Consider the following 17,361-nt stretch of genomic DNA (forward strand, 5'->3'; position numbering starts at 1 on the left):
GAACAGAAAAGTAAACCATGTCGGTAACATTAACATATTGCTAACAAGATGGATAATGGCCTCTCTATTGTTTTTCCATCTACACAGTCCCTAATGCCTAGAGTAAATTAATGCCACAATGCTAATAATGATGCTATCAGCTAATAACACCTATTACTAATGTGATAACAACACTATAGCTAATAACAATGCTATGAGCTAATTTCGATGCTAATTGCTAATTAATAATGGTATAGCTAACAACAATGCTAATTCCGAATAATGATGCTAACTCTAAGTACAACACTAGAACTAAGTAAACAAACTCAAACCTTGGGTTCCTTGGGCTCTATTTCATGTTCGTCAGTAGGTAACAAAATGATCAGACAGTGATCGGAATCTGACTGGTTGAAAAGCTGTATCTAAGTCAGCCATTGTAAACCCATCCACCTTGAAGGAAACTGTAACGCCTCAAAGAGTGAATGCGGTGTGGAGTCAGGGTGCGAGAGAGTCCAAAAGGACCTACCGCGGAAAAGAATCACGCTAATGTCTACACAAACAAAAGATAGAGTGAGCCACACAAGGTCGACGCCAAACACATAGGCGCTAATACACATCCAATCACTAAAAATACCACTTTGGTAACATTGAAATTTGGCCGGACAGTCGAAATGACACTCTATTATAAACTAATGATACACCTCTCACAATACAGGAAACAGCACGCACATGAGACACTGAAGAAAGCGGGCATAAGATCAGAACAGTTAACTATAATCACACACCCTCAACACCCAAACACCCGATAACAGGTTTGAAAAACCAATTAGACAAGGAAACCCAAAACGAAAAATGGAAAGGAGAAAAGGATCTTAGGGTTTGATCAGAGTGAGGAGGTGGGGCAGCTATAGGCCGGTGACGACGGAGCCGGCCGAGCGTCCATCTGGACGCGAAACGGGAAAGGGGAGCCACCCTATAACTGGCCCCGACTCGATTGGACGCGCTTGTCTGCCCGTGCTTAGCCACTGCCAACACCAAGGTCCCATCAATGTGGGGGAAAACGACCCGGTGGGGCCGAGGCGCAGGCGATCCGGGATTGGAGGCGATGTAACTCAGACTCAGACTTTAGATGGATGCTTTACTCAATGTTTCGCCCCACCCGGGACCCGTAGTTCACCTTTCACTCCGGCCACGTACCCGCTTCCGGTCACCCCCAAGATTGTACTGCAGGGCCCTGCATTACCCGGCGTTCTCGATTGTCCCATTGCAAGATGAGCCCGTATCGTGTACAGCCAGTTGGACCCGTCATCGGGATTTTAGTCCCGGAAGTGACGGTTCCGGAAGGTGCCCTCCGCCCTCCTCACCTTCCCGCATGGGACCAGCTACCACCGGCCTGAGAGTGAGATGACACCATGGACCTTACGAATGGATGGGGTTAATACAATTAATACGAAGAAAACAATATTAGTAATAAATCAGGATAACAAACCTCATTGAATGGCTCTGCTCGGAGGACTAGCTCTAAAATGGCCCCACCCACATGCAGTGGGACCCAGCTGGTTCCTCGGGCAGGGTGCGAACGCGCTAGGTGGCAGGTTTCGAGTCGAGAGCCAGACCCTGGTCCCCTGGGCAACACGGCTAGCGTGGGCCTCACTGCAGAAGAGGGGTGACGGTCAGCGCTCCTCTTCTGCCGTCCACTCGCCTGACGTAATGACTCCTGGGACGGCTCTCCCAGGTCTCCTTAGAGCGCTGCACCCATCCTCCACGACTAGGAGCCTCGGTTCGGGCTCTTGATGCCATGGTGCCAGGACCGGCTGGTACCCTAACACGCACTTTAAACGGGGACTGTGTAAGGAGTGGTGAGTGAGTTCTGGGCCATTTCAGCCCAGGGGATGTATCTCGGCCACTCCCCTGGCCGTCCTGGCAATACGACCGCAGGAAACCTACCCCCTCGCTTGGTTCACGTCTCATCCAACCTGCCCATACTCTCTGGTTGATGACCCCCGGATGAGTTGTCAGGCGTGACCGAGACCCGACGTTCCATAAATTCCAAGGCATCCGGAACAACTCGGGAGGTAAACTGGGGGACCCCGATCAGAAACGGTAGATCAGTCACTTCGGGTGGACAACCCCAGATGATAGTGCCGGAGGAAGAAACAATAGGATGATTAAAAGACAGCACTAACCGCAATGCCTCCCTAGGGGTCCGTGGAGCGGAGGAGCCGAGGGCAACGGGGATAAAAGGAACGTTGCGTAGCCGACATTCGAGTATTAAACCGGTTATCCACAACGAGCCGAGGGATCATAGCGTTTGTTTCCCTGAGGAGACGGGGGAAGGTCAGTGAGAAAATCCACCGATAAATGGGACCCACGGCGTTGTCTTAACAGGGAAGGGTGTAGAGCTTACCCTCGTGGCAGAGTGTGGCCCAGGAAGCCTTACCTCCTGAAGCGAGGTCCACACCGAAACAGGGAGGGCATACATATAATATTGCGACGTCCTTCTCTTAATGTACTGGAGCGCATCGAAGTACTCACCATAAGGACTTTTCTCACTTGTTCACTCGAAAATATACACCGTGGGTGACCTGTAAAGCTGAGGCAAATAGACCTATGAGACCCAACCAGTCCTCGAAGTGATTATCAAGTTATCACGGGAACATCGAAGGCGGCTCTGGAACGACCTCTTTCGCACGAGGCACGTGTGGAGTTGATGCAGGTCCTTTCTACGCTTTAGCGCATGCCTTCGTGCGGATTGTGCCGCGGAGGCTTATTCGTCGAGCGGCTCCAAGAGACCTCCAACTACCGGTGCCACCAGCCTAGCCGCCGGCAATAATGGATTGAAAGTAGGATCATATAGGAAGTGTCCAGGTCATACAGAACGGTGCTGGAAGCCTTCTTGAGGACAGGCGCGAGACGGGTCGGCGGGGCTGTATTAAAGTTTTATGTGAGGGAACCTGGCTCGGATACGAGATCGTAAATTGAAATCTTAGTGGATTTAACAATAGTACAATTGTCCACCTAGGCAACTGAGACGAGGATATCAGTCTCCTAAAGCCATTCGTCTTCGATATACTCCAGTTACGGTGGTTACATTTCCAGATGAGGAGTACAAAGGGGCGTGCCTAGCCCCTCAAGCCAATGTCTCCACACTTTCAGGGCTTCGTTAAACTACAGCTCAACCCTACGCCTAGTCCCTCCATGACTAGAGGTACCTTTGTGTCTTTCGAAAAGAAAAAGCAAGTGGGCGCGTTTGCAGTGGCTATGCGGGTGGCAGTTACACCGGAGCGCGGGCAGGACCAAACCTGTGAGAGCACGGCTCCAACCCCAAGCCTCGGATGCGGCACCTCTACTGGATGAATCGGCACAATTAAGCGAGTGCCGAGGCTAGTGGCTAGGAGCCTAAACACTAGCCGCGTGACAAGGTGAACGCCGCGGTCCTTGATGTGTCATTAACGACGTAGACAGCTCTTCCCGGGAATCGCACCCGCCCTGTAATGCTGGAACCATTTTTACTGGCGAACGGCACACGGGTGCCCCGGCGCATATCACGAGCGATGCAAGGGAGTTAAAGGGAGCCGCTTACCTGGCGCAATTAGAGCGCCCGACCAGAGAACATACTTGAACCATCCATACCCACTGGCGGTCCCAGTAATTCTGGCAAAAGGCTTCCTAAGAAACCGCGAAAGTGCACCTTCTTTTACCGTGGTCTGGACAAGCGCTTGCGGACGCTACATTTCACGCCACAGCCTTGAGGCCCAAAGCTTTTAGGGGAGTCATCACTCGGTGCGCATCAACCACCCCCGAGCGTGGAAATGCGATAACCCAGAAAGTAAACGGCCTGACGTTTGCCGAAGAAAAACTCGAGGCATGTTATCGTCCGCCAGAAATCTTCACACTTGACATGTCGCAATGCTCCAGCGATTAGGCCCAAGAACCTTGCGCACCAGAGACACGATGCGCGGCGAGTGTGCATAGGTCAGGGAACAAGATACGAATTCGAATTTGATTCGTCAACTGTACACCACCACAGAGGCCAATAGTACCTGCCGGTGCAGGTCCTCTGAGCAAGGTCTCGTGACGGAAGGAAGGATTGAATGCTCATCGTGACTTCCCTCCCCTACCCCTCACACTCTACCTGCACTGCCCTCCCATATGCTCACAACATTCACTCTACCCTGCTGACCACCCTAATCACCTCCCCTTACTCTGCCTTATCCCTAAACATACAAGCATACAAGGGCCACAATATTTTATTTAAGGCACCTGCATACACTTCGCTTCATACATGCCCCTACGTATTTATTTGGACAGTGAAGCTAAAACTATTAATTTGGCTCTATACTTCAGCATTTTGGATTTGAGATCACATGTTTTATATAAGCCGACAGTACAGAATGTCACCTTCAATTTGAGGGTGCTTCATACATATGTTTTACCATTTCGAAATGATAGTACTTTATGTATCTAGTCCTCCCATTTGAAGGTGTCATAAATATTGAGGGTGTTGTAGTGTGCCATCTGATTTGCTTAATATAAGGAATGTGATGTATAGCGTTTACTTTTACTTTGTACTTTTACTCAAGAATGAAAATGTAATACTTTTTACACCACTGCTAAATCAAGCTTGTGACTCTACAAACTTGTTGGATGCATTTGCAGTTCGTTTTGGTTGTGTTTCAGATTATGTTGTGCCCAGTAGAAATGAATGATATAAATATCATTTTGGAGTCACTTTTATTGTTAATAAGAATAGAATATGTTTCTGAACACTTCTACATTCATGTGGATGCTACTATGATAATCATGAATGAATCTTGAATAATGATGAGTGATAAAGTTACAGATGCATGAATATCATACCTCCAAGACAATCCTCCAAGACAATTATTTGTAATGGTGAGAGGTTAGTATGTTTTGGGGGCATGACCTTTGTCCATCTGTAACATCATTATTCATTCATGATTAAAAAATATATATTTCACCTTTATTTAACCAGGTAGGCCAGTTGAAAACAAGTTCTCATTTACAACTGCGACCTGGCCAAGATAAAGCAAAGCAGTGCAACAAAAACAACAGAGTTACAAACAAACGTACAGTCAACAACACAAAAAGAAAAATCGAAAAATCTATGTACAGTGTGTGCAAATGTAGAAGAGTAGGGAGGTAAGGCAATAAATAGGCCCTAGAGGCAAAAATAATTACAATTTAGCATTAATACTGGAGTGATAGATGTGCAGATGATGATGTGCAAGTAGAGATACTGGGGTGCAAAAGAGCAAGAGGGTAAGTAATAATATGGGGATGTCACAATTCGTGTATATAGGTGGCAGGGAAGTCAGGCGCAGGAGAATTAAACTTGGTAAAATGGAGTAATTTAATAAAACAAAACATAACTCCAAAACCATAAATACAAAATGAAACAAATTGGGTACGAGGACCCGTCGCGCACCAAATACAAACAACACGACACTGAACATAAAACAATCTCTGACAAAGACATGGGAACCAGAGGGTTAAATACACAACAGGTAATGAATGGGATTGAAACAAGGTGTGTAGGAAGACAAGACAAAACCAATGGAAAATGAAAAATTTATCAATGATGGCTAGAAGACCAGTGACGTCGACCGCAGAGCACCACCCGAACAAGGAGAGGCATCGACTTCGGAAGAAGTCGTGACAGGGGATGAGGTAGTTGGGTGAGCTATTTACAGATTGGCTATGTACAGGTACAGTGATCGGTAAGCTGCTCAGACAGCTGATGCTTAAAGTTAGAGAGGGAGATATAAGACTCCAGCTTCAGCGATGTTTGCAATTCGTTCAGAACCGTCCAGAGTAGTGATGCTAGTTGGGCGGGAGGGTGCAGGCAGCAATCGGTTGAAGAGCATGCACTTAGTTTTACTAGCATTTAAATGAAGTTGGAGGCCACGAAGGAGTGTTGTATGGCGTTGAAGCTCGTTTGGAGGTTAGTTAGCACAGTGTCCAAAGAAGGGCCAGATATATACAGAATGGTGTCGTCAGAGAATCACCAGAAGCTAGAGCGACATCATTGATATATACAGAGAAAAGAGTCGGCCCGAGAATTGAGCCCTGTGGCACCCCCATAGAGACTGCCAGAGGTCGGACAGGCCCTCCGATTTGAGACACTGAACTCTATCTGAGAAGTAGTTGGTGAACCAGGCGAGGCAGTCATTTGAGAAGCCAAGGCTATTGAGTCTGCCGATAAGAATGCGGTGATTGACAGAGTCGGAAGCCTTGGCCAAGTCGATGAAGACGGCTGCACAGTACTGTCTTTTATCAATGGCGGTTATGATATCGTTTAGGACCTTGAGCGTGGCTGAGGTGCACCCATGACCAGCTCGGAAACCAGATTGCATAGTGGAGAAGGTATGGTGGGATTCGAAATGGTCGGTGATCTGTTTATTAACTTGGCATTCAAAGATTTTAGAAAGCTAGGGCAGGATGGCTATAGGTCTAAAACAGTTTGGGTCTAAGGTGTCTCCCCCTATGAAGTGGGGGATGACCGCGGCAGCTTTCCAATCTTTGGGGATCTCAGACGATACGAAAGAGAGGTTGAATAGGCTAGTAATAGGATTATCTGTAATCAAGGTAGCATCCACATTAATGTAGAAGTGTTCGGGAACATCTTACTTACAATAAAACTGACTTGACTCCAAAATGACGCAATACATTATTTACCATTTGCACAACATCATCCGAAACACAACCAAAACAAACTGCAATTGCATCCAACAAGTTTGTAGATACATAAGCTTGATGTAGTCATTGTGTGCTAGGAGTATGGGACCAAATACTAAACTTTTGACTAAATGAAATACACTATAAGTGATGGGGTGACTAGATACAAAAAGTGCATTCATTTCTAAACGATAAAACAGATATGTATGAAAGCACCCTTAAAATAAAAGGTGAAATTCTGTACTGTCGCCTCATACACTACATGACCAAATGTATGTGGACACCTGCTTTTGTGGCCTGCCATTTTGCACCTGAGCCATTGTTGCTCCTAGACGTTTCCACTTCACAATAACAGCACTTACAGTTGACAGGGGCAGCTCTAGCAGGGCAGACATTTTACGAACTGACTTGTTGGAAAGGCGGCATCCTATGACGGTGCCACGTTAAAGGTCACTGAGCTCTTCAGTACGGGCAATTCTACTGCCAATGTTTGTCTATGGGGATTGCATGGCTTTGTGCTTGATTTTATACATCTGTCAGCAACGGGTGTTGCTGAGCCAAATCCACTAATTTGAAGGGGTGTCCACATACATATGGCCATGTAGTGTATAAAACATTTGTTCTCAAATCCAAAATGTCCGAGTATAGAGCCAAATAAAAAGTTTTATCTTCACTGCCCAAATAAATATGTAGGGGAGTGTACACCTAGCTGATGATTAACCAGTAGCTGGCAAACTGAATGTGACAGACATTTAGCCTTTTGAAGTGGCATGTGGCACATAAGGACATGTACCCATGGCTGGCCATATGCAGTATCAAAAGGACCACGGATACTTAACAGCCTGTGCTCATCCCACAAGGTCTATTCGCTTTCCAATGTTGCATCTTACAGAACAACCAATTATTCTGTTGAATGCACTGATTGCATAACATTTTAAATGTGAAAATCATCTTTCTGTCTGGTTCTATTCAAATTTTACTCATAGAGCCTTCCTTATCTCTGCTACTATTCTTTAGTACTCCTGGTATGCCCTTGAATATAGGCCAGGGTCTGTGAGAGAAACGGCCATCTGTGATGTTAGAACTAGTACCTGAAAAGTACAAAAACGTTTTTCCCTCCTCTTCTTTGAGGTGTTGCAAAAGGTCTCAATGATCCTACCACTCTGACAATCTGGCCGACAGCACAACTGTTTCAACACTAAACACTTTCTGTCCAAAGGCCCAAGGTTGAGACAGCTGCAGCTGTGACTTATTCCAATAACTAAATGTCCCATGATGACATTGGCGTGAGGAATGGGATAAACGCATGCTCTGAGTACCTGGTAGAATGTAAGGGGAGTTTGTGATAAGATGAGGCATGATGGGGCAGGAGAGTTTGGGGTGGGGCATCAGGCACGAGAGACTTGGAAAGGGGGCAGGGCAGGGTGGAGGGATAGCAGTTGAGATAAAGGTATAAATGTAGAGAATCGCGGAGTGCACATGTCCAGTCTGGTAAATGAAGACTTGTCTCAGCAGCACGATGATTGGCCTGATTGTACTCACACTCCTGGGGGCTGCAGGTAACAAACACACACATAGAGACACACATAGAGACACGCAAAGAAACACGCATAGAGACACGGATAGAGACACACATCTTTTACAGCTTAATGCTCTTCTTTTGCCCATCTTGTATAATATAACATTATCTCTAACCTCTGCATCTCTCTGTCTTCTGTCACCTTCCTCCTGTCATGCTTTCTGAACACTACTCTCCATCCTACTCTCTTTCTCCTCTGACCCTCCCTCTGCCTTCCACTCCTTCCCTCCCTCAGCGGCAGCTCCTATGGATGACAGGATCGTGGGAGTTTGGGGGGCATGACCTGTTGTCCATTCTGTAAGCATCATTATTCAATTCATGAATTAAAAAATATATATTTCACTTTATTTAAACCAGGTAGGCCAGTTGAAAAACAAGTTCTCATTTACAAACTGCCGACCTGGCCAAGATAAAGCAAAAGCAGTGCAAACAAAAACAACAGAGTACAAACAAACGTACAGTTCAACAAACACAAAAAAGAAATCGAAAAAATCTATGTACAAGTGTTGTGTCAAATTCAGAAGAGTAGGGACGGTAAGGCAATAAATAGGCCCTAATGGGCAAAATAATTAACAATTTAGCATTAATACTGGAGTGATAGATGTGGCAGATATGATGTGCAAGTAGAGATACTGGGGTGCCAAAAGAGCAAGAGGGTAAGTAAATAATGGGATGTCACAATTCGTGTATATAGGTGGCAGGGAAGTCAGCGCAGGAGAATTAAACTGGTGGGAAACATGGTAAGTATTTAATAAACAAAACATAACTCCAAAAACCATAAATACAAAATGAAAAAATTGGGTACGAGGACCCGTCGGCCACAAAATCAAACAACACGGACACTGAACATAAAAAATCTGCTGACAAAGACATGGAACCAGAGGGTTACAATACACAACAGGTAAATGGAATGGGATTGAGAACAAGAGTGTGGTAGGAAGACAAGACCAACAAACCAATGGAAATGGAAAAATTTATCCATGATGGCTAGAAGACAGTGACGGTCGACCGCAGAGCACCACCCAAACAAGGAGAGGCCATCGACCTTCGGAAGAAGTCGGAGACAGGGATTGAGGTAGTTGGGTGAGCTATTTACAGATTGAGCTATGTACAGGTACAGTTGATCGGTAAAGCTGCTCAGAACAGCTGAGCTTAAAGTTAGAGAGGGAGATATAAGACTCCACGCTTCAGCGATGTTTTGCAATTCGTTCAGAACCGTCCGAAGAGTAGTGATGCTAGTGGGCGGCGCGAAAGGGTGCAGGCAGCCAATCGGTTGAAGGAGCATGCACTTAGTTTTACTAGCATTTAAATGAAAGTTGGAGGCACGAAGCGAGTTGTTGTATGGCGTTGAAGCTCGTTTGAGAGGTTGTTAGCACACGTGTCCAAGAAGGGCCAGATATATTACAGAATGGTGTCGTTCAGAGATCACCAGAAAGCTAGAGCGACAATCCATTATATATTACCAGAGAAAAAAGAGTGCGGCCCGAGAATTGAGGCCCTGTGGCACCCCCATAGAGACTGCCAGAGGTCCGGACAACCAGGCCCTCCGATTTGGAGACACTGAACTCTATTGAGAAAGGTAAGTGGTGAACCAGGCGAGGCAGTCATGTGAGAAGCCAGGGGGCTATTGAGTCTGCCGATCAGAATGCGGTGATTTGACAGAGTCGGAAGCCTTGGCCAAGTCGATGAAGACGGCGACAGCTACTGTCTTTTATTCAATTGGGCGGTTATGATATCGTTTAGGCACCTTTGAGCGTGTGAGGTGCACCCCATGACCCAGCTCGGAAAACGCAGATTGCATAGGTGGAGAAGGTATGGTAGGGATTCGAAAAATGGTCGTTGATCTAGTTTATTACTTGGCATTTCAAGATTTTAGAAAAGCCTAGGGCAGGAATGGCTAAGGTCTAAAACAGTTTGGGTCTAAGGTGTCTCCCCCTATGAAGTGGGGGATTGACCGCGGCAGCTTTCCCATTTTGGGGGATCTCAGACGAGTACGAAAGAGAGGTGTGAATAGGCTAGTAATAGGATTATCTGTAATCAAGGTGAGCATCCAGCATTAATGTAGAAGTGTTGTCGGGATACATCTTACTTACAATAAAGACTGACTTGACTCCCAAAAATGACGGCAATACATTAGTTTACCATTTGCACAACATCATCCGCGAAACACAAACCAAAACAAACTGGCAATTTGCATCCAACAAGTTTGTAGATACATAACGCTTGATGTAGTCATTGTGTGCTAGGAGTAATGGGACCAACAATACTACTTTTGGACTAAATGGAAATACACTATAAGTGATGGGGTGACTAGATACAAAAAAGTGCATTCATTTCTAAACGATACAAACAGATATGTTTATGAAAGCCCCTTAAAAATAAAAGGTGAAATTCTGTTACTGTGCCTCCAGTACACTACATGACCAAAATGTTATGTTGACACCTGCTTTGGTTGGGGCCTTGCCAATTTTGCACCTGAGCACATTGTTGCTCCTAGAGCGTTTCCACTCCGTCACAATAACAGCACTTACAGTTGGACAGGGGCAGCTCTAGCCAGGGCATACATTTTACGAAACTGACTTGTTGGAAAGGCGGCATATCCTATGACGGGTGCACCGTTAAAGGTCCCACTGAGCTCTTAGTACGGGGCAAATTCGTACTGCCAATGTTTGTCTATGGGATCTGGCATGGCTTTGTGCTTGATTGTATACATCTTCAGCAACGGGTGTTGCTGAGCCAAATCCACTAATTTGAAGGGGTGTCCACATACATATGGCCATGTAGTGTATAAAACATTTGTTCTCAAATCCAAAATGTCCGAGTATAGAGCCAAAAAAAAGTTTTATCTTCACTGCCCAAATAAATATGTAGGGGAGTGTACACCTAGCTGTATGATTAACCAGTAGCGGCAAACTGAATGTGACAGACATTAGCCTTTTGAAGTGGCATGTGGCACATAAGGACATGTACCCATGGCTGGCCATATGCAGTATCAAAAGGACCACGGATACTTAACAGCCTGTGCTCATCCCACAGGTCTATTCGCTTTCCAATTTGCACTTACAGAACAACCAATTATTCTGTTGAATGCACTGATTGCATAACATTTTAAATGTGAAAATCATCTTTCTGTCTGGTTTCTATTCAAATTTTACTCATAGAGCCTTCCTTATCTCTGCTACTATTCTTTAGTACTCCTGGTATGCCCTTGAATATAGCCAGGGTCTGTGAGAGAAACGGCCATCTGTGATGTTAGAACTAGTACCTGAAAAGTACAAAAACGTTTTTCCCTCCTCTTCTTTGAGGTGTTGCAAAAGGTCTCAATGATCCTACCACTCTGACAATCTGGCCGACAGCACAACTGTTTCAACACTAAACACTTTCTGTCCAAAGCCCAAGGTTGAGACAGCTGCAGCTGTGACTTATTCCAATAACTAAATGTCCATGATGACATTGGCGTGAGGAATGGGATAAACGCATGCTCTGAGTACCTGGTAGAATGTAAGGGGAGTTTGTGATAAGATGAGGCATGATGGGGCAGGAGAGTTTGGGGTGGGGCATCAGGCACGAGAGACTTGGAAAGGGGGCAGGGCAGGGTGGAGGGATATCAGATTGAGATAAAGGTATAAATGTAGAGAATCGCGGAGTGCACATGTCCAGTCTGGTAAAGGAGACTTGTCTCAGCAGCACGATGATTGGCCTGATTGTACTCACACTCCTGGGGGCTGCAGGTAACAAACACACACATAGAGACACACATAGAACACGCAAAGAAACACGCATAGAACACGCATTAGGACACGCATTGAGACACGGCATTGAGACACGCATAGAGACACGCATAGAGACTCGCATAGAGACACGCATAGAGACACGCATAGAGACACATGAGACACGCATAGAGACACGCATAGAGACACGCATAGAGACACGCATTGAGACACGCATAGAGACACGCATAGAGACACGCATTGAGACACGCATAGAGACACGCATAGAGACACAGATTGAGACACACATAGAGACACGCATAGAGACACGGATTAAGACACACATAGAGACACGGATTGAGACACACATAGAGACACACATAGAGACACGCATAGAGACACGCATAGAGACACGGATTGAGACACACATAGAGACACGCATAGAGACACGGGTTGAGACACACATAGAGACACGCATAGAGACACGGATTAAGACACACATAGAGACACGGATTGAGACACACATAGAGACACACAGAGACACGCATAGAGACACGCATAGAGACACACATAGAGACACGGATTGAGACAGCATAGGACACCACATAGAGACACGATTGAGACAACATTGAGACACGCATGAGACACGCATAGAGACACGCATAGAGACACACATAGAGACACACATAGAGACACGCATAAGACACGGATTGAGACTCGCATAGAGACTCGCATAGAGACTCGCTAGAGACACACATAGAGACACACATAGAGAACGGATTAGACACATAGAGACACGCATAGAGACACGGATTGAGACACACATAGAGACTCGCATAGAGACACGGATTGAGACACACATAGAGACACGCATAGAGACTTACATAAGACACACATAGAGACACACATAGAGACACGGATTGAGACTCGCATAGAGACACGGATGAGACTCGCATAGAGACTCGCATAGAGACACGGATTGAGACACGCATAGAGACACGCATAGAGACACGGATTGAGACACACATAGAGACACGCATAGAGACACGGATTAAGACACACTAGAACAGGATTGAGACACCACATAAGACACACATAGAACACGCATAGAGCACGCATAGAGACACACATAGAGACACGGATGGAGACACGCCTAGAGACACACATAGACACACATAGAGACAATGACATAGAGACACGGATTGAGACAGCTAAGACGACGCATTGAGACACGCATAGAGACACGCATAGAGACACACATAGAGACACACATAGAGACACGCTGAGACACGGATTGAGACTCGCATAGAGACTCGCATAGAGACTCGCATAGAGACACACATAGAGACACACATAGAGACACGGATTGAGACACATAGAGACACGCATAGAGACACGGATTGAGACACACATAGAGACTCGCATAGAGACACGGATTGAGACACACATAGAGAACACGCATAGAGACTTACATAGAGACACACATAGAGACACGGATTGAGACTCGCATAGAGACACGGATGAGACTACAGCATAGAGACTCGCATAGAGACACGCGATTGAGACACGATTGGATGGCCCATGAGACACTCGCATAGAGACTCGCATAGAGACTCGCATAGAGACACGCATTAGAGACCACCGCATTGACGACACGCATAGAGACACGCATAGAGACACGCATAGAGACACACATAGAGACTCGCATAGAGACACCGCATAGAGGATCTCGCATAGAGATCGCATAAGAGACACGCATAGAGACACGCATAGAGACACGGATTGAGACACGCATAGAGACACGCATAGAGACACCACATAGAGACACGCATAGAGACACGCATAGGACACGCATAGACGAACGGATGAGACACGCATAGAAACACGCATAGAGACACGCATAGAGACTCGCATAGAGACTCGCATAGAGGACACACATAGAGACTCGCATAAGACACGCATAGAGACTCGCATAGAGACTCGACACGATGAGACACGCATAGAGACACGCAAGAGACATGATTGACCACGCATAGAACAGCACTAGGACACGCATAGAGACACGCATAGAGACCCGACATAGAGACAGCACATATGAGACACGCATAGAGACACGCATAGAGACACGCATAGAGGACACCAGGCATTGAGACTCGCCTAGAGACACGGAGTGAGACTCGCCTAGAGACACGGATTGAGACTCGTGCCATAGAGACTCGCATAGAGGACACACATAGAGACACGCATAGAGACACGGATTGAGACACACATAGAGACACGGATTGAGACTCGCATAGAGACACGGATTAGAGGACTAACATAGAGACCGCATAGAGACACATAGAGACACGCATGCATGAGAACAGAACGAACGATCTGTGGATAGACACCGCATAGAGACACGGATTGAGACACCGCATAGAGACACGGAGCTGAGGAGGGAGACTCGCATAGAGACACACATAGAGACACGGATTGAGACACGCATAGAGACTCGCATAGAGACACGGATTGAGACTCGCATAGAGACTCGCATAGAACACGGATTGAGACACGACATAGAGACACGGATTGAGACTCTGCATAGAGACACGGATGAGACTCGCATAGAGACTCGCATAGAGACACGGATTGAGAACCCACGCATAGAGACACGGATTGAGACACGCATAGAGACACACATAGAGACACGCATAGAGACACACATAGAGACACGCATAGAAGACACGCATAGAGACACGGATTGAGACACGCATAGAGACACGCATAGAGACACGCATTGAGACTCGCATAGAGACACGGATTGAGACTCGCATAGAGACACGCATAGAGACACGCATAGAGGACACGGATTGAGACACGCATTGAGACACGCATAGAGACACGGATTGAGACACGCATAGAGACATATATAGAGGACACACATAGAGACTCGCATGAGGAGCAGCATTGAGACCTCGCATAGAGACACGGATTGAGACTCCGCATAGAGACTCGCCATAGAGACTCGCATAGAGACACGCATTTAGAACGCATAGAGACACGGATTGAGACACGCATTGAGACACGCATAGAGACACGGATTGAGACACGCATAGAGACATGCATAGAGACACGCATAGAGACCACGCATAGAGACACGCATTGAGACACGCATAGAGACACGGATTGAGACACGCATAGAGACTCGCATAGAGACACGCATAGAGACACACATAGAGACACGCATAGAGACTCGCATAGAGACACGGATTGAGACACGCATAGAGACACGCATAGAGACACACATAGAGACACGCATAGAGACTCGCATTGAGACACGCATATAGAGCACCGCATAGAGACACGCATAGAGACTCGCATAGAGACACGGATTGAGACTCGCATAGAGACTCGCATAGAGACACGGATTGAGACACCATAGAGACACACATAGAGACACGGATTGAGACACGCATAGAGACTCGCATAGAGACACGGATTGGAGACTCCGCATAGAGACTCGCATAGAGACACGGATTGAGACACGCATAGAGACACGGATTGAGACACGCATAGAGACACACATAGAGACACGCATAAGAGACACACCATAGAGACACGCATAGAGACACGCATAGAGACACGGATTGAGACACGCATAGAGACACGCATAGGAGACACGCATTGAGACTCGCATAGAGACACGGATTGAGACTCGCATAGAGACACGCATTGAGACACGCATAGAGACACGGATGAGACACGCATTGAGACACGCATGAGACACGGATTGAGACACGCATAGAGACATATATAGAGACACACATAGAGACTCGCATAGAGACACGCATTGAGGACTCGCATAGAGACACGGATGAGACTCGCATAGAGACTCGCATAGAGACTCGCATAGAGACACGCATTGAGACACGCATAGAGACACGGATTGAGACACGCATTGAGACACCGACTATACAGAGAACACGGATTGAGACACGCATAGAGACATGCATAGAACACGCATAGAGACACGCATAGAGACACGCATTGAGACACGCATAGAGACACGATTGAGACACGCATAGAGACTCGCATAGAGACACGCATAGAGCACATAGAGACACGCATAGAGACTACGCATAGAGACACGGATTGAGACACGCATAGAGACACGCATTAGAGACCACGCATAGAGACACGCATAGAGAACGCATTGAGACACGCATAGAGACACGCATAGAGACACGCATAGAGACTCGCATAGAGACACGGATTGAGACACGCATAGAGACACGCATAGAGACACGGATTGAGACAACGCATAGAGACACGCATAGAGACACGATTAGCACGCATAGAGACTCGCATAGAGACTCGCATAGAGACTCGCATAGAGACTCGCATAGAGACACGGATTGAGACACGCATAGAGACACGCATAGAGACACGCATAGAGACACGGATTGAGACACGCATAGAGACACGCATTGAGACACGCATTGAGACACGCATAGAGACACGGATTGAGAACACGCATAGAGACATATATAGAGACACACATAGAGACTCGCATAGAGACACGCATTGAGACTCGCATAGAGACACGGATGAGACTCGCATAGAGACTCGCATAGAGACTCCATAGAGACACGCATTGAGACACCCATAGAGACACGGATTGAGACACGCATTGAGACACGCATAGAGACACGGATTGAGACACGCATAGAGACATGCATAGAGACACGCATAGAGACACGCATAGAGACACGCATTGAGACACGCATAGAGACACGGATTGAGACACGCATAGAGACTCGCATAGAGACACGCATAGAGACACACATAGAGACACGCATAGAGACTCGCATAGAGACACGGATTGAGACACGCATAGAGACACGCATAGAGACACACATAGAGACACGCATAGAGACTCGCATTGAGACACGCATAGAGACACGCATAAGAGACACGCATAGAGATCGCATAGAGACACGGATTGAGACACGCATAGAGACACGCATAGAGACACGGATTGAGACACGCATAGAGACACGCATAGAGACACGGATTGAGACACGCATAGAGACTCGCATAGAGACTCGCATAGAGACTCGCATAGAGACTCGCATAGAGACACGGATTGAGACACGCATAGAGACACGCATAGAGACACGCATAGAGACACGGATTGAGACACGCATAGAGGACACGCATAGAGACACGCATAGAGACACGGATTGAGACCGCATAGAGACATGCATAGAGACACGCATAGAGACACGGATTGAGACTCGCATAGAGACACACATGTTTACAGACAATGTGGACATCAGCTTAATGCTCTCCTTTTGCCAATCTTTTTATAATATAACATTATCCTGTCATGCTTTCTGAACACTACTCCCT

At 46.6% G+C, this 17,361-nt stretch overlaps 1 protein-coding gene across 1 annotated transcript in view; it reads left to right on the forward strand.

The window, feature by feature from the left end:
* Positions 1 to 11,929: 11,929 nt before the first annotated feature.
* Positions 11,930 to 17,361, forward strand: part of LOC112081010 (trypsin-2) — a 7,188-nt gene continuing 1,756 nt past the window's right edge. Inside the window, exon 1 of the mRNA XM_024146963.2 lies at positions 11,930 to 11,988. Coding sequence (XP_024002731.1) covers positions 11,949 to 11,988 — 40 coding nt within the window. The 5' untranslated portion in view covers positions 11,930 to 11,948. The remainder of the gene's footprint in view (positions 11,989 to 17,361) is intronic.

The sequence above is a fragment of the Salvelinus sp. IW2-2015 genome, unplaced genomic scaffold, assembly GCF_002910315.2.
Source record: "Salvelinus sp. IW2-2015 unplaced genomic scaffold, ASM291031v2 Un_scaffold16647, whole genome shotgun sequence".
Lineage (NCBI taxonomy): Eukaryota > Metazoa > Chordata > Actinopteri > Salmoniformes > Salmonidae > Salvelinus > Salvelinus sp. IW2-2015.